We start from the raw sequence: 27,839 nt of genomic DNA, 5'->3' as shown, positions 1-27,839 counted from the left end.
AGGAGCCAGTGCGATGCTCTGTGGGTTTCTGTGTAGGAGCTTGGGGTCGGCTCCGGGGTTGTTGGACTGGCGACCAGGGCTCTCTTGGCGTTGGGTGGGCGGTTTCTCTGGTCCCACATGAGCCAACAACGTGGATCCCGTGGGGGCTGGAGCCAGAGGCGCGTCTTCTGTGGACAGTCCTCGGCCAAGAAGAAGAGGGCGAAACCCACCTCCCCGAAAGGTAACGCCCTTGACCCCTGGGCGCGGCCCCTCCAGCTCGTAGCTCCTGGGCCGGGGCTTCCCCTCTTGTGACCCCTGCCTGTCGCCGTGGCGGCCGCGCGCAATCCTCGCCCCGGCGGTCCCTGGGAGGCGCTGCCCCGCGGCGCTTTCTGAGGCCTCTCATGCTTTCAAGAGCGGGGCTCCGGCGATTGCTGGATACAATGGGGCGAGGCTGCTTCTTCATTCGTGGGTCTGCCAGTGTTGAGGACACCTCTTATTTCCCCAAAACAGAGCCCCCTCGAATGCCAAAAGCTGTGTTATATTTGCGCATAAAATGTGATTACTGAGTGCAAGTTTGAGTGAAAAAACCGACCGGTATCGCTGAAATTTTAACCGAAAAAGTTGGTTGGTATTGTCTACAGCAGGGGTCCCCAAACTATGGGCCACATGCGGCCCCCTGAGGCCATTTATCCGCCCCACTGCACTTCCAGAAGGGGCACCTCTTTCATTGATGGTCAATGAAAGGAGCACATTGACCATCTCATTACCCAAAAGCAGGCCCATAGTTCCCATTGAAATACTGGTCAGTTTCTTGATTTAAATTTACTTGTTTTTTATTTTAAATATTGTATTTGTTCCCGTTTTGTTTTTTTACTTTAAAATAAGATATGTGCAGTGTGCATAGGGATTTGTTCATAGTTTTTTTTATAGTCCGGCCCTCCAACGGTCTGAGGGACAGTGAACTGGCCCCCTGTGTAAAAAGTTTGGGGACCCCTGTTCTAATCCATTCTTCACGTAAGAAATGATTGAATGGGAAATTGGAACATTGCTCATAAACGTCACTGGAACATGGTGCTTGAAGAATGAAAACAAACTCTTTACCAGGGCCTTTAAGACTTTGTGCTGTCTAGAGTCCAGTCGGCTTTGCCAGCCCCAACTTGTGCTACTTTTGCTCACCCTTGCTACACTTCAGATAGACTGGATTAACCTTAGTTAATTCTGACTCATCTGACAGAAGTCAGCTCAAATACTAATGTTCACTGTGACTTCTAGCATTTTAAGGGAAGTTTTCTATCAGGTTTTCTTTTTAATTATGAATTTGAATATTCCTACTGATCGGTTTGGGGGTATGAGTTGTAAGAGGACTAAAAATCAATAGCAGAGTGGAAGAATTGAATTTAAGCTATTTCAGTCCACAGGTATGTATTAAAGGCACCTTCGTGTTCATTACCATGTTGATTCTACCAGGGATACAGGAGGTCTGCCTTATTTGTTGAGGCCTTTGCACTGTTTTGTTGCCTGGTGTCTGTTTTCAAGGTGGGGAAACAGGAAGAAGGGCAGCACAGGTTTCTAGGCAGGTTGAATAAGTGAAGTAGCAAAATGCAAAGAGAAGAGGGGTTTAGGAGTCTGCAGTCTGTGCAGAGAGACAGGCTAACAATTTTGTTAACAAAATGTATTGCCTGACCAGGCAGTGGCACAATGGATGGAACATTGGACTGGGCCGCAAAGGACCCAGGTTTGAAACCCCAAGGTCGCCAGCTTGAGCACAGGCTCATCTGGTTTGAGCAGGGCTCACCAGCTTGAGCCCAAGGTCATTGGCTTGAGCAAGGGGTTACTCAGTCTGCTGGAGCCCCCTGTCTAGGCACATATGAGAAAGCAATCAATGGACAGCTAAGGTGCTGGACAACAAAGGTGCTGCAATGAAGAATTGATGCTTCCATTTCTCTCCCTTCTTGTCTTTTTGTCCCTATCTGTCCCTCTCTCTGTCTCTGTCACACACATAAAAAATATACATTTCTTACATCCACCAACACCAAGCAAGGTGTTTGACATATAATAACTATTTAACAAATCTTTGTTGAATGAATGAATCAATCAATCAATGGACTTCCAGCCACATTTGCAGTTCCTGTGAGTTTTCTCCTATTATTTTCCTTTTGTCTGTGCAGTTTTTCTAACTCTTTGAGTCCCTACTCAGTGGCCTCTAGAAGTGGATTCCTGGGATTTTACAAAGGCCTCTGCTCAGCCCCTTGCCTGAAAGTATATCAGCAAGAGAGAAAACAGGAAGACTCTTTAGTTTGCTTTCCTCCATTATACAGATCTTTCCTGTATGATGATTGTAAGGTATTTTTCCGTGCTGAGAAGGAAGGAACGGGCCGGAGCCCCAAAGTGTGAAATAATAAAAGGCTTTATTGAGTACAGAGCGTGCATCCCGGCTGGCCCGCAGAAAGATGGAGGCCAGGGAAGTCGCAAGGAGTGACCCGTGTGAGGGATATTTAAAGAGTTCCTAGGATGGTCGTGCTAATATTACGTAGTGAAATCTCACTGGCTGGCAGATGGTGGCTGTTTTCCAAAGGGTTCCTGGGAAGTTTCTTTTGGCCCACTTGGTTGTAGGCGGTCCTAGCCAAAGTTTGCGGGTCTGACCTTTCCCATTATCTACCGACCTTACAATGATGTCATTATAAACAGCCTCTTCTAGCTCTGATACTTAAGTGATTTTATTCAGTGTTGGGATAGTTTAAGACCCATTAGACACCACAGAGCTGTATAACCACTCCCAGTGTAGTACCTGTTCCTGCAGAATTAGGGAGACGGATTATCCCTGTGTGAAAGTGAGATGTGACATTGGTTCCTGTGTGTTTTGTGGAAGTCAATGGAGTCACCTCACTACTTGACAGACCCTTCTTAAGCACACTGACATAGAAACTAGAATATGGTAAGTGTCAAAAAATGCCATGATAAAATCTCCAGGAATTGAAAAAGGGGAAATAATAACAGGGTTTATTAAGGAAGGCTTTTCTAAAGACCTGGAACTTAGTTATCGAAAATTAGTTATTGTTCAGGTAGCTGGGGATGACCATTGATCCATCAGCTCCAAATCTTTAAGAAACCTACTAGGGAGATTTTATGCCCCGTAGTAATTAATTTATTCTTTAAAGCTTTTACAATATTCTTTAGAACAGTGGTCCTCAACCTTTTTTGGGCCACGGACCAGTTTAATGTCAGAAAATATTTTCACGAACCAGCCTTTAGGGTGGGAGGGATAAATGTATCACGTGACCGAGGCAAGTGTTAAGAATAAGTCTTAGAGGATGTAACAGAGGGAATCTGGTCATTTTTAAAAAATAAAACATCATTCAGACTTAAATATAAATAAAATGGAAATAATGTAAGTTATTTATTCTTTCTCTATAGACCAATACCAAATGGCCCACGGACCGGTACCGGTTTGAGGCTCAGGGGTTGGGGACAACTGCTTTAGAAGACTCAACATCATAAACCTATTAAGTCTTTAATCATCTTAAATAATCTGATTCTAATTCATATACAAAAACAAACTTAAATAGCCAGGAAAATTCTGAAAAATAATAATAATATTGGAAGGATGTCATGGAGCCCTAGTAGGAATTAAGCCTGATTGTAAATGTTGCTGGAGCCTGAACAGGTGGTGGCGCAGTGGATAGAGCGTCAGAATGGGTCCCAGGGGACCCAGGTTCGAGACCCCCACCCCCTTGCTTGAGTGCAGACTCCTTCGGCTTGAGCGTGTGGTTGCTGGTTTGAGGATGGGATCATAGACATGACCCCAAGGTTGCTGGCTGAGCCCAAAGATCACTGGCTTAAAGCCCAAGGTTGCTGGTTTGAGCAAGAAGTCACTCGCTCTGCTGCAGCCCCATGGTCAAAGGCACATAAGAGAAATCAATCAATGAACAACTAAGGAGACTAAGAAGCTCTAATGAAGAATTGATGCTCTCAGCTCTCTCCCTTCCTGTCTGTCCCTATCAGTCCTTCTGCCTGTCTCGCTTTCTCTGTCACACACACAGAAAAGGAAGTGTTGCTGGAGTACAGGAGATTTGAGGGTAGTGAAACTATTCTGTACGATGCTGTAAGGGTAAGTACATGTCAGTAGAAATAGGTCAATCCCATAGAATTACCATAAAAAGAGTGGCTCAATGTAAACTATGGACTTTAATTGACAATGATGTGTCATAGTTGGTTCATTGATTCTAAGAGATGTACCACACTGGTATGGAATGTCTGCGTTTGGGCGGCTGTGAGGTGAATGAAAGAGGGTATGAGTGAGAACTGTGTACTTTCTGTTCAATTTTATTGTGAACCTAAAAGTGCTCTAAAAAGGACTGTATTCATTAAAAAATACATATGTTGGCTCTGAAATAACTAATAAGATTGATATAACAGAGTACACAAATAAGCCAAATACCTAAAGAACATTTAGCAATAAAAGCCATTCCTCGTGTGTGTGTGTGTGTGTGTGTGTGTACACATATTTAATCAGTATTTATGTGTGCCTGTTTATAGGCACTTCAGTTGGAAGTCCCTGCCTTCTGGGAGTTTACAGTCTCATTGGGAGACCAACATGAAACAAACAGAGAAATCAATATAACAGGAGCTTATTTTCTTTGCTTTAGTCTCTCTGGATAAAAGAATTGAAATATTGCTTGTAAGTTCCAGGAAAGTAAAAACTTTCCCTTGAAACTTATTCTATGTCAGCATCACAGGGCTTGACTAAATGAATTACATAATACAGGATTTTTTTTTCTTTTTTTTAAATTTATTAAATTTAATGCAGTGACATTGATAAATCAGGGTACATATGTTGAGAGAAAACATCTCTAGATTATTTTGACATTTGATTGTGCTGTATACCCCTCCTACAAAGTCAAATTGTCTTCTGTCACCTTCTATCTGGTTTTCTTTGTGCCCCTCCCCTCCCCCAACCCCTCTCTCCTTCGCCCCATCCCCCCTCCTGCACCCCCCTTCCCTGTTACCATCACATTCTTGTTCATGTCTCTGAGTCTCATTGTTATGTCCCTTCTATGTATGGATTCATATAGTTCTTAGTTTTTTTCCTGATTTACTTATTTCATTCCATATAATGTTATCAAGGTCCATCCATTTTATTGTAAATGATCCAATGTCATCATTTCTTATGGCTGAGTAGTATTCCATAGTATATATGAACCAAAGCTTTTTAATCCACTTGTCCTCTGACGGACACTTGGGCTGTTTCCAGATCTTTGCTATTGTGAACAATGCTGCCACAAACATGGGGGTCCATTTCTCCTTTCTATGGTGTCCTTGGGGTATATTCCTAAAAGTGGGATAGCTGGGTCAAAAGGCAGTTCGATTTTCAGTTTTTTCAGGAATCTCCATACTGTTTTTTTTTCCACAGTGGCTGCACCAGTCTGCATTCCCACCAGCAGTGCAGGAGGGTTCCCTTTTTTCCACATCCTCGTCAGCACTTATTCTGTGTTGTTTTGTTGATGAGCGCCATTCTGGCTGGTGTGAGGTGATATCTCAATGTGGTTTTAATTTGCATTTCTCTTATGATTAGTGATGTTGAGCATTTTTTCATATGCCTATTGGCCATCTGTATGTCCTCTTTGGAGAAGTGTCTATTCATCTCTTTTGCCCATTTTTGGATTGGATTGTTTGTCTTCCTGGTGTTGAGATTTACAAATTCTTTATAAATTTTGGTTATTAACCCCTTATCAGACGTATTGTCAAATACGTTCTCCCATTGTGTAGTTTGTCTTTTTATTCTGTTCTTGTTGTCTTTAGCTGTGCAAAAGCTTTTTAGTTTGATATAGTCCCATTTGTTTATCCTGTCTTTTATTTCACTTCCCCGTGGAGATAAATCAGCAAATATATTGCTCCAAGAGATGTCTGAGAGCTTACTGCCTATGTTTTCTTCTAAGATGCTTATGGTTTCACGGCCTACATTTAAGTCTTTTATCCATTTTGAGTTTATTTTTGTGAGTGGTGTAAGCCGGTGATCTAGTTTCATTTTTTTGCAGGTAGCTGTCCAATTTTCCCAACACCATTTGTTAAAGAGGCTGTCTTTACTCCATTGTATTTCCTTACCTCCTTTGTCAAATATCAGCTGTCCATAGAACTGTGGGTTTATTTCTGGGTTCTCTGTTCTGTTCCATTGATCTATATGCCTGTTCTTATGCCAGTACCAGGCTGTTTTGAGTACAATGGCCTTGTAGTATAACTTGATATCAGGAAGTGTGTGATACCTCCCACTTTATTCTTCTTTTTTAAGATTGCTGAGGCTATTCGTGTTCTCTTTTGGTTCCATATAAATTTTTGGAATATGTGGTCTATATCTTTGAAGTATGTCATTGGTATTTTAATTGGTATTGCATTGAATGTATAGATTGCTTTGGGTAATATAGACATTTTAATGATGTTTATTCTTCCTATCCATGAACACGGTCTGTGCTTCCACTTCTTTGTATCTTCCTTGGTTTCTTTTATCAATGCTTTGTGATTTTCCAAGTACAAGTCTTTAGTCTCCCTGGTTAAGTTTACTCCTAGGTACTTTATTTTTTTGATTGCAATTGTGAAGGGGATTGTTTCCTTAATTTCTCTTTCTGACTGTTCATTGTTGGTGTATAAAAATGCCTCTGATTTATGAGTATTGATTTTATATCCTGCCACTTTGCTGAATTCATTTATCAGGTCCAGTAGTTTTTTGACTGAGACTTTAGGGTTTTCTATATACAATATGATATCATCTGCAAATAATGATAGTTTTACTTCTTCTTTTCTAACTTGAATGCCTTTTATTTCTTCTTCTTGTCTGATTGCTGTGGCTAGGACTTCCAGGACCATGTTAAATAAGAGTGGTGAAAGGGGGCACCCCTGCCTTGTTCCTGATCTTAAGGGTATTGCTTTTAATTTTTGCCCATTGAGTATGATGTTGGCTGTGGGTTTCTCATAGATGGCTTTTATTATGTTGAGGTATGTTCCCTGTATTCCCACTTTGCTGAGAGTTTTGATCATGAATGGGTGCTGGATTTTATCAAATGCTTTTTCTGCATCTACTGAAATTATCATGTGGTTTTTCTCCTTCCTTTGTTTATGTGATGAATCACATTGATTGATTTGCGAATATTGTACCAGCCTTGCCTCCCCAGAATAAACCCCACTTGATCATGGTGTATGATTTTTTCCATATATTGTTGGATCCGGTTTGCTAATATTTTGTTGAGGATTTTAGCATCTATATTCATCAGAGATATTGGCCTGTAATTTTATTTCTTTTTGTTGTCTTTGTCTGGTTTTGGAATCAGAATTATGCTTGCCTCATAAAAGGAGCTTGGAAGTCTTCCTTCCTCTTGAATGTTTGAAATAGTTTGAGAAGCATAGGAGTTAGTTCGTCTTTGAATATTTGGTAGAATTCTGTTGTGAAGCCATCGGGCCCCGGACTTTTCTTTGTTGGGAGTTTTTTTTTTTGTTTTTTTGTTTTTTTTCCTGAAGCTGGAAACAGGGAGAGACAGTCAGACAGACTCCCGCATGCGCCCGACCGGGATCCACCTGGCACGCCCACCAGGGGCGATGCTCTGCCCACCAGGGGGCGATGCTCTGCCCATCCTGGGCATCGCCATGTTGCGACCAGAGCCACTCTAGCGCCTGGGGCAGAGGCCACAGAGCCATCCCCAGCGCCCGGGCCATCTTTGCTCCAATGGAGCCCGGCTGCGGGAGGGGAAGAGAGAGACAGAGAGGGAAAGCGCGGTGGAGGGGTGGAGAAGCAAATGGGCGCTTCTCCTGTGTGCCCTGGCCGTGTTGGGAGTTTTTTGATAACTGTTTCAATCTCATTTGTTGTAATCGGTCTGTTTAGGTTTTCTGATTCTTCCAGATTGATTTTTGGAAGATTGTATGTTTCAAGGAATTTGTCTGTTTCATCTAGGTTGTCTAGTTTTTTGGCATACAGTTCTTCATAGTATTTTCTCACAATATTTTGTATTTCTGTTTTGTCAGTAGTTATTTCTCCTCTCTCATTTCTAATTTTATTTATTTGAGTCTTCTCTCTTTCTTGGTGAGTCTAGTTAAAGGCTCATCAATCTTGTTTACCTTTTCAAAGAATCAGCTCCTAGTTTCATTGATCCTCTGTATTGTTTCTTTAGCCTCTATGTCATTTATTTCTGCTCTGACCTTTATTATTTCCTTCCTTCTACTACATTTAGGCTTTACTTGCTGTTCTTTTTCTAATTCTTTTAGATGCAGGGTTAAGTTGTTTATTTGAGCTTTTTCTAGCTTCTGAAAGTGTGCCTGTAGTGCTATGAACTTCCCTCTCAGCACTGCTTTCGCTGTGTCCCATAAATTTTGAGTTGTTGTATGCTCATTGTCATTCATTTCTAGGAATTTTTATTTTTTCTTTGATCTCATTCTTAATCCATTCATTATTTAACAACCTACTATTTAGTTTCCATGTGTTTGAGAATTTTTGAGCTTTTCTGTTGTGGTTCATTTCTAGTTTCATGCCGTTGTGATCGGAGAAAGTGCTTGATATGATTTCAGTCGTCTTAAATTTGTTGAGAGCACTTTTGTGCCCTAACATGTGATCTATCCTAGAGAATGTACCATGAGCACTTGAAAAAAATGTATATTCTGCTGCTTTAGGGTGAAAGGTTCTGAAGATATCTATTAAATCGAGTTGATCTAGTGTTTCCAATAAGTCTGCTGTTTCTTTGTTAATTTTCTTTCTTGAGGATCTATCTGTTGATGTTAGTGGGGTATTGAAATCCCCTACTATTATAGTATTGCTATTGATCTTGCCCTTTAAGTCCAGCAAAGTCTGCTTTATATATTTGGGTGCTCCTATATTAGGTGCATAGATATTTATAATAGTTATATTTTCCTGTTGGATTATGTAGTGGCCTTTATCATTATGTAGTGGCCTTCTTTATCTCTTACTATATCTTTTGTTTTAAAGTCCAATTTGTCTGATATAAGTATTGCTACCCCAGCTTTTTTTTCATTTTCGTTTGCATGAAATGTTTTTTTCCATCCTTTTACCTTCAATCTATGTGTATCTTTTGTTCTAAGGTGTGTCTCTTGTAGACAGCATATGTGTGGGTCCTGTTTTCTTATCCATGCAGCCACCCTATGTCTTTTGATTGGATCATTTAATCCATTTACATTTAAGGTTATTATTGATATGTAGTTGTTTATTGCCATTTTCTTCTTTAAAGGTGTATTCCTTTTTTGCTATATTCTTTTCCCACTTTGATCTGTTTACAACAGGCCCCTTAACATTTCCTGCAGCATTGGTTTGGTTGTAATGAATTCCTTGAGTTGTTTTTTGTGTGGGAAGCTTTTTATTTCTCCTTCGATTTTAAACGATATCTTGGTTAGCCCTGGCCGGTTGGCTCAGCGGTAGAGCATCGGCCTAGCGTGCGGAGGACCCGGGTTCGATTCCCGGCCAGGGCACACAGGAGAAGTGCCCATTTGCTTCTCCACCCCTCCACCGCGCTTTCCTCTCTGTCTCTCTCTTCCCCTCCCGCAGCCAAGGCTCCATTGGAGCAAAGATGGCCCGGGCGCTGGGGATGGCTCTGTGGCCTCTGCCTCAGGCGCTAGAGTGGCTCTGGTCGCAACATGGCGACGCCCAGGATGGGCAGAGCATCACCCCCTGGTGGGCAGAGCGTCGCCCCTGGTGGGCGTGCCGGGTGGATCCTGGTCGGGCGCATGCGGGAGTCTGTCTGACTGTCTCTCCCTGTTTCCAGCTTCAGAAAAATGAAAAAAGAAAAAAAAAAGATTTAAACGATATCTTGGTTGTAGGTTCTTGTTCTGCATTACTTTGAATATTTCTTGCCATTCCCTTCTGGCCTCAAGTGTTTCTGTTGAGAAGTCAGATGTCATCCTTATGGGGGCTCCTTTGTAGGTGATAACTTTTTTTTCTCTTGCAGCTTTTAATATTTTCTCTTAATCGCTTAGCTTGAGTATTTTAATTATGATGTGTCTTGGTGTAGGTTTCTTTGGGTTTCTCTTTAATGGAGTTCTCTGTGCTTCTTGGACTTGTGAGAGTTTCTCTTGCATTAATTTAGGGAAGTTTTCAGCTATGATATGATTGAACAAAGTCTCTATCCCTTGTTCTTTTTCTTCTTCTTCAGGAACCCCTATGATGTGGATGTTATTTCTCTTCATGTTGTCACAGAGCTCTCTAAGAGTTTCCTCTTTTCTCTATTCTTCTCTGCTTTCATGCCTTCATTCCAGTTGTCCTCTAACTCGCTGATTCGATCATCAGCTCTATCTATCCTGTTTTTAATTCCTTCCATTGTGGTCTTTATTTCTGATATTGTATTTGTCATCTCCGACTGATTCTTTTTTATACTTGCTATTTCTTTAGGTGTTCATAATGACCATCCATTGTTGTTCTAAGATCCCTAAGCATCCTTACAATCATTATTTTGAACTCCGCATCTGGAAGTTTGATTATTTCCATATCACTCAGTTCATCTCCTGAAGGTTTCATTTGGATTGCACTTCTTTGTCTTCTCATTATGTTTTTGGGTGTTTTATTTGTAGACTTGGTTGAGTCTAGGCTTGGTGTTGTCTGCCTCCAGTTTTCAGTTGTGTTATTTCTTGGACTTCTTGGGTTGGTATTAGCTGTTATCTGTAATCCACTTTCGGATTTGGGCAGCTTTGAAGTCTTGATTTGTTTGTTTTCTTAAGAGGTGATAGTCTTGTTTACTGATCTCAGCAGGGGGCTTCCTTGAAACTGTATCCAGGAATGCGGTTGGTGTAACCTGAGACTCTGAAGGCCTCTTTAGCCAGCTAATCTCACTGGGGGCAGGGTGTTTTCTCAGCTTCAGTAGGGGGAGGTGTATCCTAGATCTCCATGGAGACCTGAGTTACTGCCCCTCCTCCCCACTTCTTGTTTTCAGCTGTGTCTTGTTGCGCTGATTGAAGCTGGATAGATGTCTGGAGATCTCTGATCTGGAAGCACTTCAGCTCTGTTTTGTGAAAGGTTCAGTCCCTCCCCCAGCTATGGCCGCCTCCAGCATGGATGAGTCAGCTTTTTTAGTTTGTTTCCTGCATTCCTTAGCCCCTCACAATCTGTCCCTCTCCCTGTCCTTTCCACTTGGGAGATAAGCTGGTCTTTTCAACACACCTCGCTCCCTGGTCGCCAGGCAAGTGGCTGTGAGCAGTAGTTTCTGCTCTATTCCCTGTGTGAGATCCCCTCTGGGCTCTCAGCCTCACCCCCCCCCCTCCGTTCTTGTAAGCAGGGGAGACTCAGGCATTCCCTACCAGGTTTTTTGTGGCTGCTTCTTTGCTCCTTGGTTTTGCAGAGCTGTTCTTGCAGTTCATAGTTGGTTTTTCATGCTGATTTTTCCTAAATTGATTTGTATTCCAGTTTGGTGGTGAGAGCTGGGCGTCTGGGTGTCCACCTACTCCGCTGCCATCTTTTTCTCCCTCCATAATACAGGATTTTAAGCACAACTTCGCGGTTTCATATTTCATTCTTTCTGACGGAGTTCTGTTTGGAAATTTGCTCCAAAAGAATGCTTTTCCCCCTTGGAACTTTTTTTTTTTTTTGTATTTTTCTGAAGTCGGAAACTGGGTGGCAGTCAGACAGACTCCCACATGTGCCTGACCGGGATCTACCTGGCATGCCCACCAGGGGGCGATGCTCTGCCCATCTGGGGCGTTGCTCTGTTGCAACCAGAGCCATTCTAGCACCTGAGGCAGAGGCCGTGGAGCCATCCTCAGCACCTGGGCCAACTTTGCTCCAATGGAGCCTTGGCTGTGGGAGGGGAAGAGAGAGACAGAGAGGAAGGAGAGGGGGAGGGGTGGAGAAGCAGATGGGTGCTTCTCCTGTGTGCCCTGGCCCGGAATTGAACCTGGGACTCCTGCACACCAGGCCGACGCTCTACCACTGAGCCAACTGGCCAGGGCCCCCCTTGGAACTTTTTAACAGAATCTGCCAGTAGAATGAAGAGCTTGGACTGATTATTGATTTAACATATACACACCGCTATTACAAACCAGAGATAAATGAAAATTTAATTGAAAAGAACCTTCTTTCTGGTACTATAATAATTCATAGTAATTAATTAACACCTTATGCTAAGGTGAATCCAGGCCTTCTGTCCCATGTGACAACTGAAAGAGGAACCAAGTGGTTTCTTTAATTAAACATTCTTAATTGCTGTCTCAAAATGAGATTAAAATCATGAATTATTATTATTATTATTTTTTTTTTTTGAAGCTGGAAATGGGGAGGCAGTCAGACAGACTCCCAACCGCATGTGCCCAACCAGGATCCACCTGGCATGCCCACCAGGGGGCGATGCTCTGCCACGACCAGAGCCACTCTAGCGCCTGAGGCAGAGGCCACGGAGCCATCCCCAGCGCCCGGGCCATCTTTGCACCAATGGAGCCTTGGCTGCGGGAGGGGAAGAGAGAGACAGAGAGGAAGGAGAGGGGGAGGGGTGGAGAAGCAGATGGGCGTTTCTCCTGTGTGCCCTGGCTGGGAATCGAACCCAGGACTTCCGCACGCCAGGCCGACACTCTACCACTGAGCCAACTGGCCAGGGCTAAAGTCATGAATTAAAGTACAGTATTTTAGGCCCTGGCCGGTTGGTTCAGCGGTAGAGCGTCGGCCTAGCGTGCGGAGGACTCGGGTTCGATTACCGGCCAGGGCACACAGGAGAAGCGCCCATTTGCTTCTCCACCCCTCCGCTGCGCTTTCCTCTCTGTCTCTCTCTTCCCCTCCCGCAGCCAAGGCTCCATTGGAGCAAAGATGGCCCGGGCGCTGGGGATGGCTCCGTGGCCTCTGCCCCAGGCGCTAGAGTGGCTCTGGTCGCAACATGGCGACGCCCAGGATGGGCAGAGCATCGCCCCCTGGTGGGCAGAGCGTCGCCCCTGGTGGGCGTGCCGGGTGGATCCCGGTCGGGCGCATGCAGGAGTCTGTCTGACTGTCTCTCCCTGTTTCCAGCTTCAGAAAAATGAAAAAAAAAAAAAAAAAAGTACAATATTTGGCAAAAGGTCTGTATGTGCTCAAGAAAGTCTATAAGCTTCCATGTTCTATATTTGAAAAAGGAGATCAGCTCTTAGAGTAGTAGTTGCCTAAAAGAAAGGAAGGGAATGCTCATTATGTGTTTAGCATTTGTTTTAAGCAGCTTCCTGAGCATGTATGTAAGCATCACAGTCACAAGTTGTTCTCAGAGGTGTATGCTTTCTTTTCCTACCATCTTTTGATGCGACACAGAAACCCATGTATTCTGTTGGCCCATGTGGCATATCAGTGGGAAGAAATTATCCTCCTGACCAGCTCCATGGCCCTGGAAAACAATAACACCTCCCCTCTGTTCATGCTTGTGTAGCAGTTTGCCACTTAAAAAGTACTTACCTTACCTTAGTGAATGGACACAGCGCCCTTAGCTGATGAAGTAGTAGCACTAGTGATGTCTCCTGTGGAGTGCTTACTGTAAGCTCAGAGGACAAATGATTACAGTTACGCATCTTACAGATGATGAAACAGGCTCAGAAAAGGAAGAATTAAAACTTGAACTCAGTTATTCCTCTTTTTTTTATTGTGAAATATACATAAAAATTACTACCATTTAGCCATTCACAAGTGTATACAATTCAGTAGCATTAAATACATTCACAATGTGGGTAACCATCCGCACTGTCTATAATCAAAAATTTTTCGTAGATATTCATACATTTGTCCTGTGTTTGGATTATTTCACCAAACAATGTTTTCAAGGTTCATCCATGTCACAGCATGTAACAAAATGGCATTCCTTTTTTTCTGGCTGAATAATCTGTGTGTATATACCGCATTTTGCTTATTTGTCTGTTGATGGACACTGGATTGTTTCCACCTCTGGCTGTTCTGAAGCATCTGCTATGAACATGGGTGTAGAAATCTTTGTTCAGATCCCTGCTTTCAGTTCTTTTAGATGTACAGGTAGGAGTGGAGTTCTTAGACCATATGGTAGTTCTTTTTTTTTTTTTTTTTCCTGAAGCTAGAAACGGGGAGGCAGTCAGACAGACTCCCGCATGCGCCCGACCGGGATCCACCCGGCACGCCCATCAGGGGGCGATGCTCTGCCCATCCGGGCGTTGCTCTGTTGCGACCAGAGCCACTCTAGTGCCTGAGGGAGAGGCCATGGAGCCATCCCCAGCGCCTGGGTCATCTTTTGCTCCAATGGAGCCTTGGCTGCGGGAAGGGAAGGAGAGACAGAGAGGAAGGAGAGGGGGAGAGGTGGAGCAGATGGGCGCCTCTCCTGTGTACCCTGGCCAGGAATCGAACCCGGGACTTCCGCACGCCAGGCCAACACTACCACTGATCCAACCCGCCAGGGCCAGACCATATGGTAGTGCTATGTTTAACCTTGAGAAACTGCCAGCCTGTTTTCCACAGTGTCTTCTTGTTTTTAAACAATCATCCTAAGTTTTAAACATGCATAGAAGTAGAAGAAAGTGAAGGAATTAGCCAAAAAACCTATATCCATGTGACAACAGTGGGTGTTAGCCAGAGGAAGGTGGTGTGGGCTTAGTGGAGTTGGGCAAAGGGCGGGGGCGAAGGGGACCGAAAGAGACTGCTTGGGCAGAGGAAAGTGGAGTTTTACTGAGGTTTCACTTGGAACCTGTGTGGTTTGTGTAGCAGTGTCATCCCAATAAATTCAATTAATAAACTATTAAATTTACCTTATTCACACTCAGATAAAAATAAAAGTGGACATAATAGTCTGGGTTTTGTTGAACAGCCATAAACTCATCCAGCTTTAATAGTTATCAGCTGATTCCTTGTTTCGTCTATGCACTGTACTTCTCCCTGTGTCACCCATTCCATATTATTTTGAAATGGACCCAAGATATCAGTTATATCATTTTACCTGTTTATTTTTAGGGTATACTCTTAAAACATAGAACTTTATTCCTTAATATCATTCTTTAATATTAAATATTCTGTCAGCATGCAGATTTGCAGTTGTCTTTAAATCTTATTTAAAATTGTTTTTAAGAGTTTGAATTAGATCCAAATAAGGTCCACACTTTTCATTTGGTTGTCATGTCTCTGAAGTCTTATTTAATCTATAGGTTTTCTCTCCATGTCTAATTTCTCTTCTTCAGTTTTATTTTTTGAAGAAATAAGGTAATTTGTTCATATGATTTTTTAAAAATTTTATTTAAATTTATTGTTTACATGGATTCTAGTGTCCCCCTGCATGCAACGCCCTAACCCCGTGTTTCCCTCAACATCCCCCTTGCCCCCCTGCCGTGCTCTCCCCCTTCCCTTCAGAATTTGCTTTTCTGCTCTCTGTAACGCTGTGTTATGAGTATATAATTTCACCAATCTCTTTCCTTTCTCTGATCCCATCTTCTCATCCCCTTTCCCTCTGTCTACTTTTCCTCTGGTCCCTTTGATCCCTCCTCTGTCTCTATTCCATTCCTCAGTTCACATTATTCATTGGATTCCTCAAATGAGTGAGGTCATATGATCTTTTTCTTTCTCTGCCTGGCTTATTTCACTTAACATAATAGTTTCCAGGTCCATCCATGTTGTCGCAAAAGGTAAGATTTCCTTTTTCATGGCCCCATAGTACTCCATTGGGTATATATGTACCACTGCTTTGTAATCTACTTGGCCACTGACGGACACTTGGGCTGTCTCCAGATCTTCACTATTGTGAACAATGCTGCCATAAATATGGGGGTGCATTTCTTTTTTTGAATCAGTGATGTGGTTCTTGGGATATATTCCTAAAAGTCGGATGGCTGGGTCAAAGCCAGTTTCATTTTTAATTTTTTGAGGAATCTCCATACTGTTTTCCACAGTGGCTGCACCAGTCTGCATTCCCACCAGCAGTGCAGGAGGGTTCCCTTTTCTCCACATCCTTGTCAGCACTTATTATGTGTTGTTTTGTTAATGAGCGCCATTCTGACTGTGTGAGGTGATATCTCATTGTGGTTTTTATTTGCATTTCTCTAATGATTAGTGATGTTGAACATTTTTTCATCTGCCTATTGGCCATCTGTATGTCCTCTTTGGAAAAGTGTCTATTCATTTCTTTTGCCCATTTTTTTATTGTATTGTTTATCTTCCTGGTGTTGAGTTTTACAAGTTCTTTATAAATTTTGATTATTAACCCATTATCAGATGTATTGTTGAATATGTTCTCCCATTGTGTAGTTTGTCTTTTTATTTTGTTCATATTGTCTTTAACTGTGCAAAAGGTTTTTAGTTTGATATAGTCCCATCTGTTTATCGTGTCCTTATCGTGCCCATGGAGATAAATCAGCAAATATATTGCTGCGAGAAATATCAGAGAGCTTACTGCCTATGTTTTCTTCTAAGATGCTTATGGTTTCACAACTTATAATTAAGTCTTTTATCTATTCTGAGTTTATTTTTGTGAATGGTGTAAGTTGGTAGTCTAGTTTCATTTTTTTGCAGGTAGCTGTCCAATTTTCCCAACACCATTTGTTAAAGAGACTGTCTTTACTCCATTGTATGCTCTTACCTCCTTTGTCAAATATCAATTGTCCATAAAGATGTGGGTTTATTTCTGGGTTCTCTGTTCTGTTCCATTGATCTATCTGCTTGTTCTTATGCCAGTACCAGGCTGTTTTGAGTACAATGGCCTTGTAGTGTAACTTGATACCAGGAAGTGTGATACCACCCAGTTTATTCTTCTTTTTCAGGATTGCTGAAGCTATTCATGTTCTTATTTGGTTCCATTGGAATTTTTGGAATATTTGTTCTATATCTTTGAAGTATGTCATTGGTATTTTAATGGGAATTGCATTGAATTTATAAATTGCTCTGGGTAATATAGACATTTAATGATGTTTATTCTTCTATCCATGAACACGGTCTGTGCTTCCACTTGTTTGTATCTTCCTTGGTTTCTTTTATCAATGTTTTATAATTTCTCGAGTACTAGTCTTTAACCTCCTTGATTAAATTTATTCCTAGGTACTTTTGTTGTTGTTGCAATAGTGAAGGAGATTGTTTTTTTAATTTCTCTTTCTGACAGTTCATTGTTGGTGTATAAAAATGCCTCTGATTTCTGAATATTAATTTTATATTCTGTCACCTTGCTGCTGAATTCCTTTATCAGGTCCAGTAGCTTTTTGACTGAGGCTTTAGGGTTTTCTATGTACAGTATCATATCATCAGCAAATAATGATAGTCTTAATTCTTCTTTTCCAATTTGGATGCCTTTTATTTCTTCTTCTTGTCTGATTGCTGTGGCTGGGACTTCCAGAACTATGTTGAATAAGAGTGGTGAAAGGAAGCACCCCTGTCTTGTTCCTGATCTTTTTATTTTTTTATTTTTTATTTATTCACTTTAGAGAGGAGAGGGAGAGACACAGAGAGAGAGGAGAGACAGAGAGAGAGAAGGGAGGGAGGAGCTGGAAGCATCAACTCCCATATGTGCCTTTACCAGGCAAGCCCAGGGTTTCAAACCGGTGACCTCAGCATTTCCAGGTCGACACTTTATCCACTGCACCACCACTGGTCAGGCTTGTTCCTGATCTTAAGGGGATTGCTTTTAATTTTTGCCCATTGAGTATGATGTTGGCTGTGGGTTTGTCATAGAAGGCCTTTGGCCTTTATCATGTTGAGGTATGATCCCTTTATTCCCACTTTGCTGAGAATTTTTTCTTAAATAGGTGCTGGATTTTATCAAATGTTTTTTTTGCATTTATTGATATTATGTGGTTTTTCTTTCCATATGATTTTGATGATTGCATCCCCACGTGTTGTAACCTATTTTCAGTCCTTTTATTGTACATTGGAAGTTCATCCTCTAGGCTTGATTAGAATCAGTCTTGATTTTTTTCCTTTTTGCAGGACAGTTTTGTAGATGATGATGTGTTCTTCCATGGAGACATAACTGGCTGCCTCTTTCTGAAATATTAGTTGTCACTGATTATTGATATCTACATCATTAATTCAGTTTGAGCTTCAAAAATGATGAATTCTATCATTCTTTATTCATTGATTAGCTAGGTATATTTCTACCCAAAGAAGCTTCCCCTCATTACCTATTTGGTTGCCAAGTTATAGGGGCATGATTCTTTACTTTAACATTTTTCAAAATAGTGAACTGATTCACTAATACCCTCCAGGGATGACCAGTTACATTTAATTTTATTTATTTTTTGTAGCTTTAGGGACTTGATTGCAGTTATTATTCTTTTTTTTTTCTGAAGTTGGAAACGGGGAGACAGTCAGACAGACTCCCGCATGCGCCCAACCGGGATCCACCCAGCATGCCCACCAGGGGGCGATGCTTTGCCCCTCTGGGGCGTCACACTGACGCAATCAGAGCCACTCTAGCACCTGAGGCAGAAGCCACAGAGCCATCCTCAGCGCCCCGGCAAACTTTGCTCCAATGGAGCCTTGGCTGCGGGAGGGGAAGAGAGAGACAGAGAGGAAAGAGAGGGGGAGGGGTGGAGAAGCAGATGGGCACTTCTCCTGTGTGTCCTGGCCAGGAATCGAACCCAGAACTCCTGCATGCCAGGCTGACGCTCTACCACTGAGCCAACCAGCCAGGGCCAGTTATTATTCTTATTGAGGCACCAATTGAGGTCCTATGTTTGGCCAATTGGAGCTTCTCAATTTGGCTCCTGAATCCTTATGTCATGACATCAGTTGTTTCTATGCTTTTTCAATGGTCACAGTTAGCAGATGTTTTTGTACATTTGTTTTTAATACACAATACATCAAAATTCCTACTGATACTTTTCCATTAAATTCAAAGCTAAGGATTTTCATTTAATTCTTCTGGCTTTTATCAGTATCTGCTTTTTTCCCTACCTCCCCCAATAGGAATAGCAGTTCTCACCAGTGCCTGAAGTTTGCTGTATCTCACAATGGAAACTAATTCTTCTGACTGTATTATACTTATATCACAGCTGCCTTATGGACCTTGAAATGTAAAATATTAGGTAGAATTATTTATACAGTTTTTAGTTACATGTGCATTCATTCACATGAATTTTGCTTTCAGTTTTGTATATCTCTTTACTATCCATTCTGTCAATTTAATAGAAATTAAGTGACACTTCCTGGTTGAAGCAGCTTTGGGGAAAAAATGGCTCTTTTATCAGAATTACTGACAGGAAATTTCGTATACTCTCTTGGCTTACATTCTGGCCAATTTTATTAATTTTTTAATTCTCTCCCTGCAAATTAATAATAACTCATTTTTATGGTTTTGCTTCATAGGACTTACCAGAAACTATTCCTTACTTAAAGATTTATACAATCGGTCATCAGGTGCCTGATGGTGACACTATTTCTAAATTCATATGTGCTGTTAAGGGCTTCTTGAAGGAAAATGAAGATAATGGTGAGTTGGTTATCTTTCTTACCTGCACTTTGGCATGCATTTTTAGTGGGACTGTGGATTTTTATAGTTCCTACATTAGGCTTGTTGTATCTGATGATGTGGACATAGCAGGTGGTGGTAATAAAGTGTTTGTATTTTTATAGCTACAAATAAACAATTTTGTTTAGAAAGAGAATTTAGTGAAAAACATGAACTGAACTCGCCCATATCAGTTTAAAAATATTTGGATAGGAAATATATAAGAAACTAAAATAAGTTTTTGGGTTTTTTTATTTATTACTTAAGAGGTGAGGTGAGTGTGTGGAAGGAAAGTTTAGAATCTTAGTGTTTTAGAGTGTATAAAAGAGAAAACAAAAGACAAAGGATTGGAGTGAAACAGATTCCTAATAGCAGAACAAAACGGAGTGGATTAGTGAAGTTGCACTGTCATTATATGTACTTAAAATTTTTTCGCCCTGGCCGGTTGGCTCAGTGGTAGACCATCGGCCTGGCGTGCAGAAGTCCTGGGTTCGATTCCCGGCCAGGGCACACAGGAGAAGCGCCCATCTGCTTCTCCACCCCTCCCCCTCTCCTTCCTCTCTGTCTCTCTCTTCCCCTCCCGCAGCCAAGGCTCCATTGGAGCAAAAGATGGCCCGGGCGCTGGGGATGGCTCCTTGGCCTCTGCCCCAGGCGCTAGAGTGGCTCTGGTCGCAGCAGAGCGACGCCCCGGAGGGGCAGAGCATCGCCCCGGAGGGGCAGAGCATCGCCCCCTGGTGGGCAGAGCGTCGCCCCCTGGTGGGCGTGCTGGGTGGATCCTGGTCGGGCGCATGCGGGAGTCTGTCTGACTGTCTCTCCCCATTTCTAGCTTTAGAAAAATAAAAATAAAAATAAATTAAAAAAAAAAAAAATAAAAAAATTTTTTTCTCTGTCTACTTTGGGTACAAATAAAGGGAGGTTGTAAACACCTCTTATGATGCACTTGCTACCTGTGCTGTAAGTCCCTCCCACAGGTGCCAGGCTCACTGAAGAAGAGGACAACCCTACACAATCCACTCCCTAGAACTGGTAGAATAAGATAATAAATTGATTGAATAAACACTTGAGAGCTTTTTGGGCCTATTATTAGGGTATGTGTATTTAGAGGTGAATAACAGTCTTTGTTCATTAGAAATGGACACTTATCTAGGAGCATAAATAAGCAGTAACTATGAGTCAATGAGTTAATTATAATAAAAGAATAAATTAAGTGCACTGGGAATTTAGAGGAGAGATTGAGGAAGGCCTTACTGAGGAGTCAGTGTTTGGGCTGCGCTGCAGGGAACAGGATTTGACCAAATTGAGGAAAGGACAGCTCAGGTATTGGGAACAGGTACAAAACACAGGGCTTGAGCTTGTGTCGTGGAGGGTCAGTCTCTGGTGCCACCGAGGGGAGTGTGAAAGGGCACAGAATTCATGCATTCATTTTCAACAAATGTTTATATAACGCCCTCAAAGGTGACATCACTGTTCTAGGAGATAGGAACAGAAAAAAGTTCTTCTTGTCCTTCTATATTTCATATCATAGTGGCAGAGAGACAAATAAACGAGTGAATGTGTGGAATGTCAGATGGTGTTAAGAGTTCTGGAGAATAACAGAACAGAATAAAGAGGTGAGACAATGTGGCAGATGGCCAGGAATTGATCTATTAAGATATCATTTAGCAGCACCTTAATGGAAGGAAGGAACCAAGCCATTGGATATCTGGGGAAGACAGGGTAGGTAGTGTTCTGAAGCAGAGGGAATAGTGAGTGCAAAGTCCCTGAGGCTCGACTCTCCTTGGCATGTTTGAGGAATAGCAAGGAGGCCAGCATCATTGGAATAGGTAGAATGAGTGAGATCAGAGAAATACAAAATGGGATCAGAGATGATGGCAAGGGCCAGGAGGGAGGTGGCTCATGTAGGTCCTTGTAATTCATAGTTCAAATCATTGTGGACTTCCAGTTTAGTTGGAAAGGCAGATTGATATCTGTTTATTAAGAGTCTAAATGCTATGCTTTGCATTTGGGTTTTATTCTTTCAACAAGGGAAAAACCCATCCAAGTGTGTATCTTAGAAAGATGACATCTTCCATATGGAGGATCATGAATCAGAAGAGATTACGGTGGGGAAGTAGTAATCCAGACCGGAGATGCTGAGTATCTTTCTACCAGACAGCACCTATTCACAGGAACATATTTTGCAGAAATCAGTCGCTCGCTATTGTTTGTAATTTCTCACATAATTTAAAAAAATGATGGGCTAATAAATCCTATGGCATAGTGGGAGAAAAGCCTTAGAAGTGATTCTTGTGTTTGTTCAGTTTGCCTGCTGCGTAGCCTGCGCTTACATCTCCCAAGTCTTGCTTTTTCATTGTAAACTACCACCAGGGCTGTTTACGGGAGGGCGTACCTCACAGGGATCATGAAGCCATGGCAGGTGATGGGCAGAAAATGAGGGAAGTTATGGAGGTGTCTTGGGAACTCAGGAATACTACAGAAACTGTCTTTTTATTTATTTATTTATTTTTACTGAGAAAGACAGATAGGAACAGACAGGAAGGGAGAGAGAATTTCAATTTCATTCTTCTTACAGCTTTTTTTTTTAATTCCCTTTTTCTAGATGTAATCAGTTACTGATGAGACAAATGATTTTTTTTTTTTTTTTGTATTTTTCTGAAGCTGGAAACGGGGAGACAGTCAGACAGACTCCCGCATGCGCCCGACCGGGATCCACCCGGCACGCCCACCAGGGGCGACGCTCAGCTCCTCCGGGGCGTCGCTCTGCCACGACCAGAGCCACTCTAGCGCCTGGGGCAGAGGCCAAGGAACCATCCCCAGCGCCCGGGCCATCTTTGCTCCAGTGGAGCCTTGGCTGCGGGAGGGGAAGAGAGAGACAGAGAGGAAGGAGGGGGGGAGTGGAGAAGCAAATGGGTGCCTCTCCTATGTGCCCTGGCTGGGAATCGAACCTGGGTCCCCTGCATGCCAGGCTGATGCTCTACCGCTGAGCCAACCGGCCAGGGCCGAGACAAATGATTTTTTTTTTTTTCTTTTCATTTTTCTGAAGCTGGAAACAGGGAGAGACAGTCAGACTCCCGCATGCGCCCGACAGGGATCCACCCGGCACGCCCACCAGGGGCGACGCTCTGCCCACCAGGGGGCGATGCTCTGCCCATCCTGGGCGTCGCCATGCTGCGACCAGAGCCACTCTAGCGCCTGAGGCAGAGGCCACAGAGCCATCCCTAGCACCTGGGCCATCTCTGCTCCAGTGGAGCCTTGGCTGCGGGAGGGGAAGAGAGAGACAGAGAGGAAAGCGCGGCGGAGGGGTGGAGAAGCAAATGGGCGCTTCTCCTGTGTGCCCTGGCCGGGAATCGAACCCGAGTCCTCCGCACGCTAGGCCGACGCTCTACCGCTGAGCCAACTGGCCAGGGCCGACAAATGATTTTTTTCAGTAGAGTTTTATTTTAATGTAAGTACCTGAGCAGGCCTTTCATAGGTTCCACTATTGCATCTAATTGGTACTATGCAAAATTTCCCAGAGACAATGAATTTTGATTTTATATTAGATGATTCTTTATAGTATGTTCCTAAGAAAACACAGTTCTCTTCAGACTTATTTATTCTCGGTTGCAGTCGTGTTTTGGTAACTCACAAATGTTACTCTGAATATTGTATAACTTTTTCTAGGGTATGTGCTTCAATTATTTAACTCTACATTCTCTGTTTTATAGACAGACTTATTGGTGTCCACTGCACCCATGGTTTAAACAGGACTGGCTACCTCATCTGCAGGTGAGTTGTAACCACTGGAGCAGGCCCCAGGGACCCACATGAGAGGCAGCTGCCAAAGCCTGAACCCTGCAATCGGCCCTGTGGCCTCTGCTTAGAGCCCCTGGGTCGAGCATCCAGGAGGTTGGCCAACAATCTCTCTGGACCCTCCCAGGGAGGATGAGTAAAATCCAGACCCGTCTGTCCTGTGTACCCAGGTCAGCCCCGGCAGATCACATCTAAGTTTTGTTTAATTACTGATATCAATTAGTTGCAAAAAGTGCAATCATTACAGAAATGTATGGAGTAGAAAGCAATATTGCCCACCACCCAGAGATTATCACCAGTAGTAATTTAGAGCATATTTTTTCAGACTTTAAAAATGTAAAAAAAAAAAAAAAAAAAAAAAAAAAAAGGTACATATATTGGCTCTGGCCGGTTGGCTCAGTGATAGAGTGTTGGCCTGGCGTGCAGGAGTCCAGGGTTCAATTCCCGGCCAGGGCACACAGGAGAAGCGCCCATCTGCTTCTCCACCCCTCCCCCTCTCCTTCCTCTCTGTCTCTCTCTTCCCCTCCCACAGCCAAGGCTCCACTGGAGCAAAGTTGGCCCGGGCACTGAGGATGGCTCTGTGGCCTCTGCCTCAGGCGCTAGAATGGCTCTGATTGTGGCAGAGCGATGCCCCAAGATGGGCAGAGCATCGCCCCCTGGTGGGCATGCCGGGTGGATCCCGGTTGGGCGCATGCAGGAGTCTGTCTGACTGCCTCCCCATTTCCAGCTTCGGAAAAATACAAAAATAAAAAAAAAGTATATATATTAGTGTATATTTTTTTTCACACTTGGAAAATACAGATATTAACATATGCATGTAATTTAATGGTATGGAAATACAGGTATTTAGTTTTATAATTTAATATATGGCAAACATCTTCCTGTGGAAGATCTGGTGACCTCATTCCTTTTAAAGGCTGCATTGTTCCTTTGTTTACTGATGAAGATAAAATCAGAAGATTTTGATATTATAAAACATTGAAATAATGAACATTCTTCTATGAACATCTTCAACTATAGGTTGTCTCAGCTAATTTTTCACTGAGAGGGAATTTTTTTTTTTGGAGAGAGAGACACACACACAGTCAAGGACAGACAGACAGGAAGGGAGAGAGATGAGAAGCATCAACTTATAGTTGTGGCACCTTAGTTGTACATTGATGGCTTTCTCATATCTGCCTTGACCAGGGGGCTACAGTCTAGCCAGTGACCCCTTGCTCAAGCCAGTGACCATGGGTTCATGTCTGTGATTTTATACTCAAGCCGGCCACTGCGAGCTCAAGCTGGTGATCCTGCACTCAAGCTGGATGAGCCGGCGCATAAGCCAGCGACCTTGGGGTTTTGAACTTGGGTCCTCAGCATCCCAGGCATTGCTCTAGCCACTGTGTTACCACCTGGTCAGGCAAGAGGGAATTTCTTAATGAAAAACTTGATGCTCATATTATTTTTTGTGGTTGTTGCTTCAGTATACTGATTTGTGTTTGTTTATTCAGAAAATATTTATTGAGCATTTGTTTTTGTAAGCACAGTGCAGGGTGCTAGCCAAAAGACTTGTGAGTTTGTGAGCAAATACACTTGACCAGCCCTTTAGGAATCTAACAGTCTAGAGAGAGAATAGCTATACATGAATCACATCACAGAAATGCATATAGAATTAAACTTTGACAAGTGCCAAGGTGGAGGGGGACATGGTATGAAGATGCATATTAATGGGGAAGATTTGACCTCTCTGTGAAGATTAGAGAAGCTTTTTGTGGGGAGGTTTGATCTGCTATCTGAAGGAACGGTACATATTAAGAAGACGGGCGTTGAGAGAGAATTATGGGTATAAGGAAAAGTAAGACCCTATAACGGGGACTTTCCAGGAAGGCTAGGCCGTGGTGGAAGTATGGCATTGAAATAGAACTGGAAATATGGGTAGGATCATGCAGGCTTATACTTAAGGTTTTTTACTTTATCTTAAGAGTAATAGAAAATCATTGATCTTTTTTCATTGAGGGTTAGTGTAGCACATGATCATTTGCATTCTCAACCTATCTATTTTGTACTATGTGAAGAATACACCTCAGAGGCATAGGGAGAAAGCATGTAGACAAGTTAGGAGGCTTTTGTGGACATTGAACTTAATGGTGGTTTGGTCCTGGGTGTGGTGTTCATTTTGAGAGAAAGATGTGGACATTCTAGAGCTATTTAAGTGATGTTATTGTTAGAATTCGTGGTGGGTTGAAAATGAGTGTAAGGAAAAATGAAGTAATGGTGACTCGTAATCTTCTGACCCATCACTTGGTTAAATAATATTTTTTAGGGATGCTATTAATATTTTCCCTTAATTTCTCTTTTGCTGTATGTTCATTTCCTGGTAAATATGCTCATATTTTGATTTTAAAAATTACTTGGATTTTATCAAGTACATTTTTAACATCTGCCAATTCTGTTTGGTATTTTCTACTCTTTTATTTATTAAATTGTTACATTAATGTAAGAAATTTTATTAATAGATTTTAAAATTTGTCTCATCCTTGGAATAAAGCCTTTTTGTGATCGTGGTATATCATTCTTAATTATCTTTAATTATTGGATTAGATGTGCTAATATTTTCTTAAGATTTTTATACTATATTGGTAAGTGAAATTAGACATTTTCTGAAAAAGTTGCTTTTTTAAATACAGGTATTGATCGACTTACCATCCATGAAACTTACGGCTATTCGACTTTACAACCACATTTGCTAGCCACGACTGCTCCGCGTCTGGCAGCACAAGCATTGCCCAGCTGGGCGTACGACAGTGCGGACCAGCTTCCGGCAGCACTACCATCTCTGCGTGCACCATTTCAACTGTTATCCCAGACTCGGTACAGCAATTTGTGTTTTGTGTCTTGAATTTTTTTCATCAAACCCTTCCCAAGATGTCTACCAAAAGGAAATTGTCTTTGTCTACGCCTCCGCCTGCCAAGAAGAAAAGAAAGGCCATCGATCTCCACACGAAAATGAAGGTAATTAAGCAGTACGAAGGAGGAAAGAAAGTGAATGTGATCGCACGGGATATGAAGTTATCACACTCGACTGTGTCGACGATTTTGAAAGATAAAGAAAGAATTCGTGAAGCTGTGAAAGGTTCTGCACCTATGCGATCAACAGTTATAACAAAGCAACGAAGCGGGCCCATCCACGAAATGGAGAAATTGCTGTATATTTGGATGGAAGATCAGATTCAAAAACGGACACGATTAAGTCTTTTTACTGTGCAGATGAAGGCGCGAAGTCTATTTCAGACTCTGAAGGAGCGTGCTGGAGAAGATTACAGTCAAGAATTTGTAGCAAGCACTGGCTGGTTCCAGAGATTCAAGAAAAGATTCCAAATGCATAGTGTTCGAGTGACTGGAGAAGCAGCGAGTGCAGATGAGGAAGGAGCACGTAAGTTTGTTGATAAAAATCTGGATGAATTAATTACAGATGAGGGATATCTAGCAGAGAAAGAAGAGGAGAAGCCAGAAAGGAAGTTCACCACTAAGGGATTATCAGAAGGTTTATCTTTACTGAATAAACTTCTTATACATTTCGAAGCAATGGACCCAAACATCGAACGATTTGCAAGGATTGAAAGGATGGCACACGATGTGTTTCGTCCGTATCGTGAAATTTATGAAGAAAAAAAGAAACATACAATTCAGACAAAGCTCACCATGTTTATGAAAAAACCAACTCCGGTAACTGCAACTGCTGCCTCACATGGCGACATCAACAATCCGCAGCCAAGCACCAGCGGCCAATAAAATGTTTCGTACATGTTTATATATTTTGATATGTTTTGCAATTGGGAAAATGTTTCCTATGGTATTTTTTACACCTGTATTTTGTAATTTTGTATGTTTTGCAAATATTAAACCAGTTGTACTGGTAATGCAGTGTTTTACTTAAACCTGACAAATGTAAAAATAAGAAACAAAATGGTGTAGAGATGATACAAATGGCATAAAATGAACAAAGAAAATTATGATATATAACAATGAAAGAAAATTATGATAAAATATGACTTAAAGATTTTTTTGTTGTTGTTTTGTTTTTTTTTTGTATTTTTCCGAAGCTGGAAACGGGGAGAGACAGTCAGACAGACTCCCGCATGCGCCCGACTTAAAGATTTTTATAACATCATTTCACAGTACTGTACATATAGCCTACTCAACTTATGACCAAATCGTGTTACGACCGGTCTGTCGGAACCAATCGTGGTCATAAGTTGAGCGCTAGCTGTATATAAATGACTCAAACTTACATTGTTTTGTTAGATATTTGATTGATGTAGAAGGCATGAGGCCAGATGTTGCAATTGAATGTAAGTATGGGGGTTATCAATGTTCTTCCTTTTTTATACAAGTTGAGGTAGAAATGTAGATGAAATTCTCAATTTCTGGAAGAAAAGAAAAGTTTGTAATTTATTTCTTCTGACATGAAATTATCTTTAGGCAAAACATTATGTCAGGATGTATCTGTAAATAATTGAGATATAACAGCCTTAATAGTCAGTGGATTTCAGCTCTGATCTGCTTTCTCTGGGAGAGAAGTGCTTTTTGTAGTTATGTCTAACAGTTCTTCCACTCCTCAGTATTCAATAGATGCCGGGGACATTGCATAGAAAGACAGAACTACATTGAAGATCTTCGAAATGGTCCCTTTAGAAAGTAAGTTGCATTTTTCATGTG

General features: G+C 42.1%; 1 protein-coding gene across 1 annotated transcript; it reads left to right on the top strand.

Annotated features, from left to right (window-relative positions):
- Positions 1–4: 4 nt before the first annotated feature.
- On the top strand, positions 5–27,155 carry LOC136330501 (putative CENPB DNA-binding domain-containing protein 1). The gene is made up of 4 exons (XM_066267400.1): positions 5–220; positions 19,205–19,328; positions 23,054–23,114; positions 25,808–27,155. The coding sequence occupies exon 4, from the start codon at positions 26,046–26,048 to the stop codon at positions 26,910–26,912; it is 867 nt and encodes a 288-aa protein (XP_066123497.1). The 5' UTR covers positions 5–220; positions 19,205–19,328; positions 23,054–23,114; positions 25,808–26,045; the 3' UTR covers positions 26,913–27,155.
- Positions 27,156–27,839: the final 684 nt, after the last annotated feature.

Source organism: Saccopteryx bilineata, chromosome 3, assembly GCF_036850765.1.
Source record: "Saccopteryx bilineata isolate mSacBil1 chromosome 3, mSacBil1_pri_phased_curated, whole genome shotgun sequence".
Taxonomy (NCBI): Eukaryota; Metazoa; Chordata; class Mammalia; order Chiroptera; family Emballonuridae; genus Saccopteryx; species Saccopteryx bilineata.
Note: the sequence above shows the minus strand (reverse complement) of the source record. Positions and strands in the feature narration are given on the sequence as shown.

What these genes read in the sequence shown, in the direction of transcription:
- LOC136330501 (XM_066267400.1), top strand. Translation starts at nt 26,046, where the DNA reads ATGTCTACCAAAAGGAAATTGTCTTTGTCTACGCCTCCGCCTGCCAAG.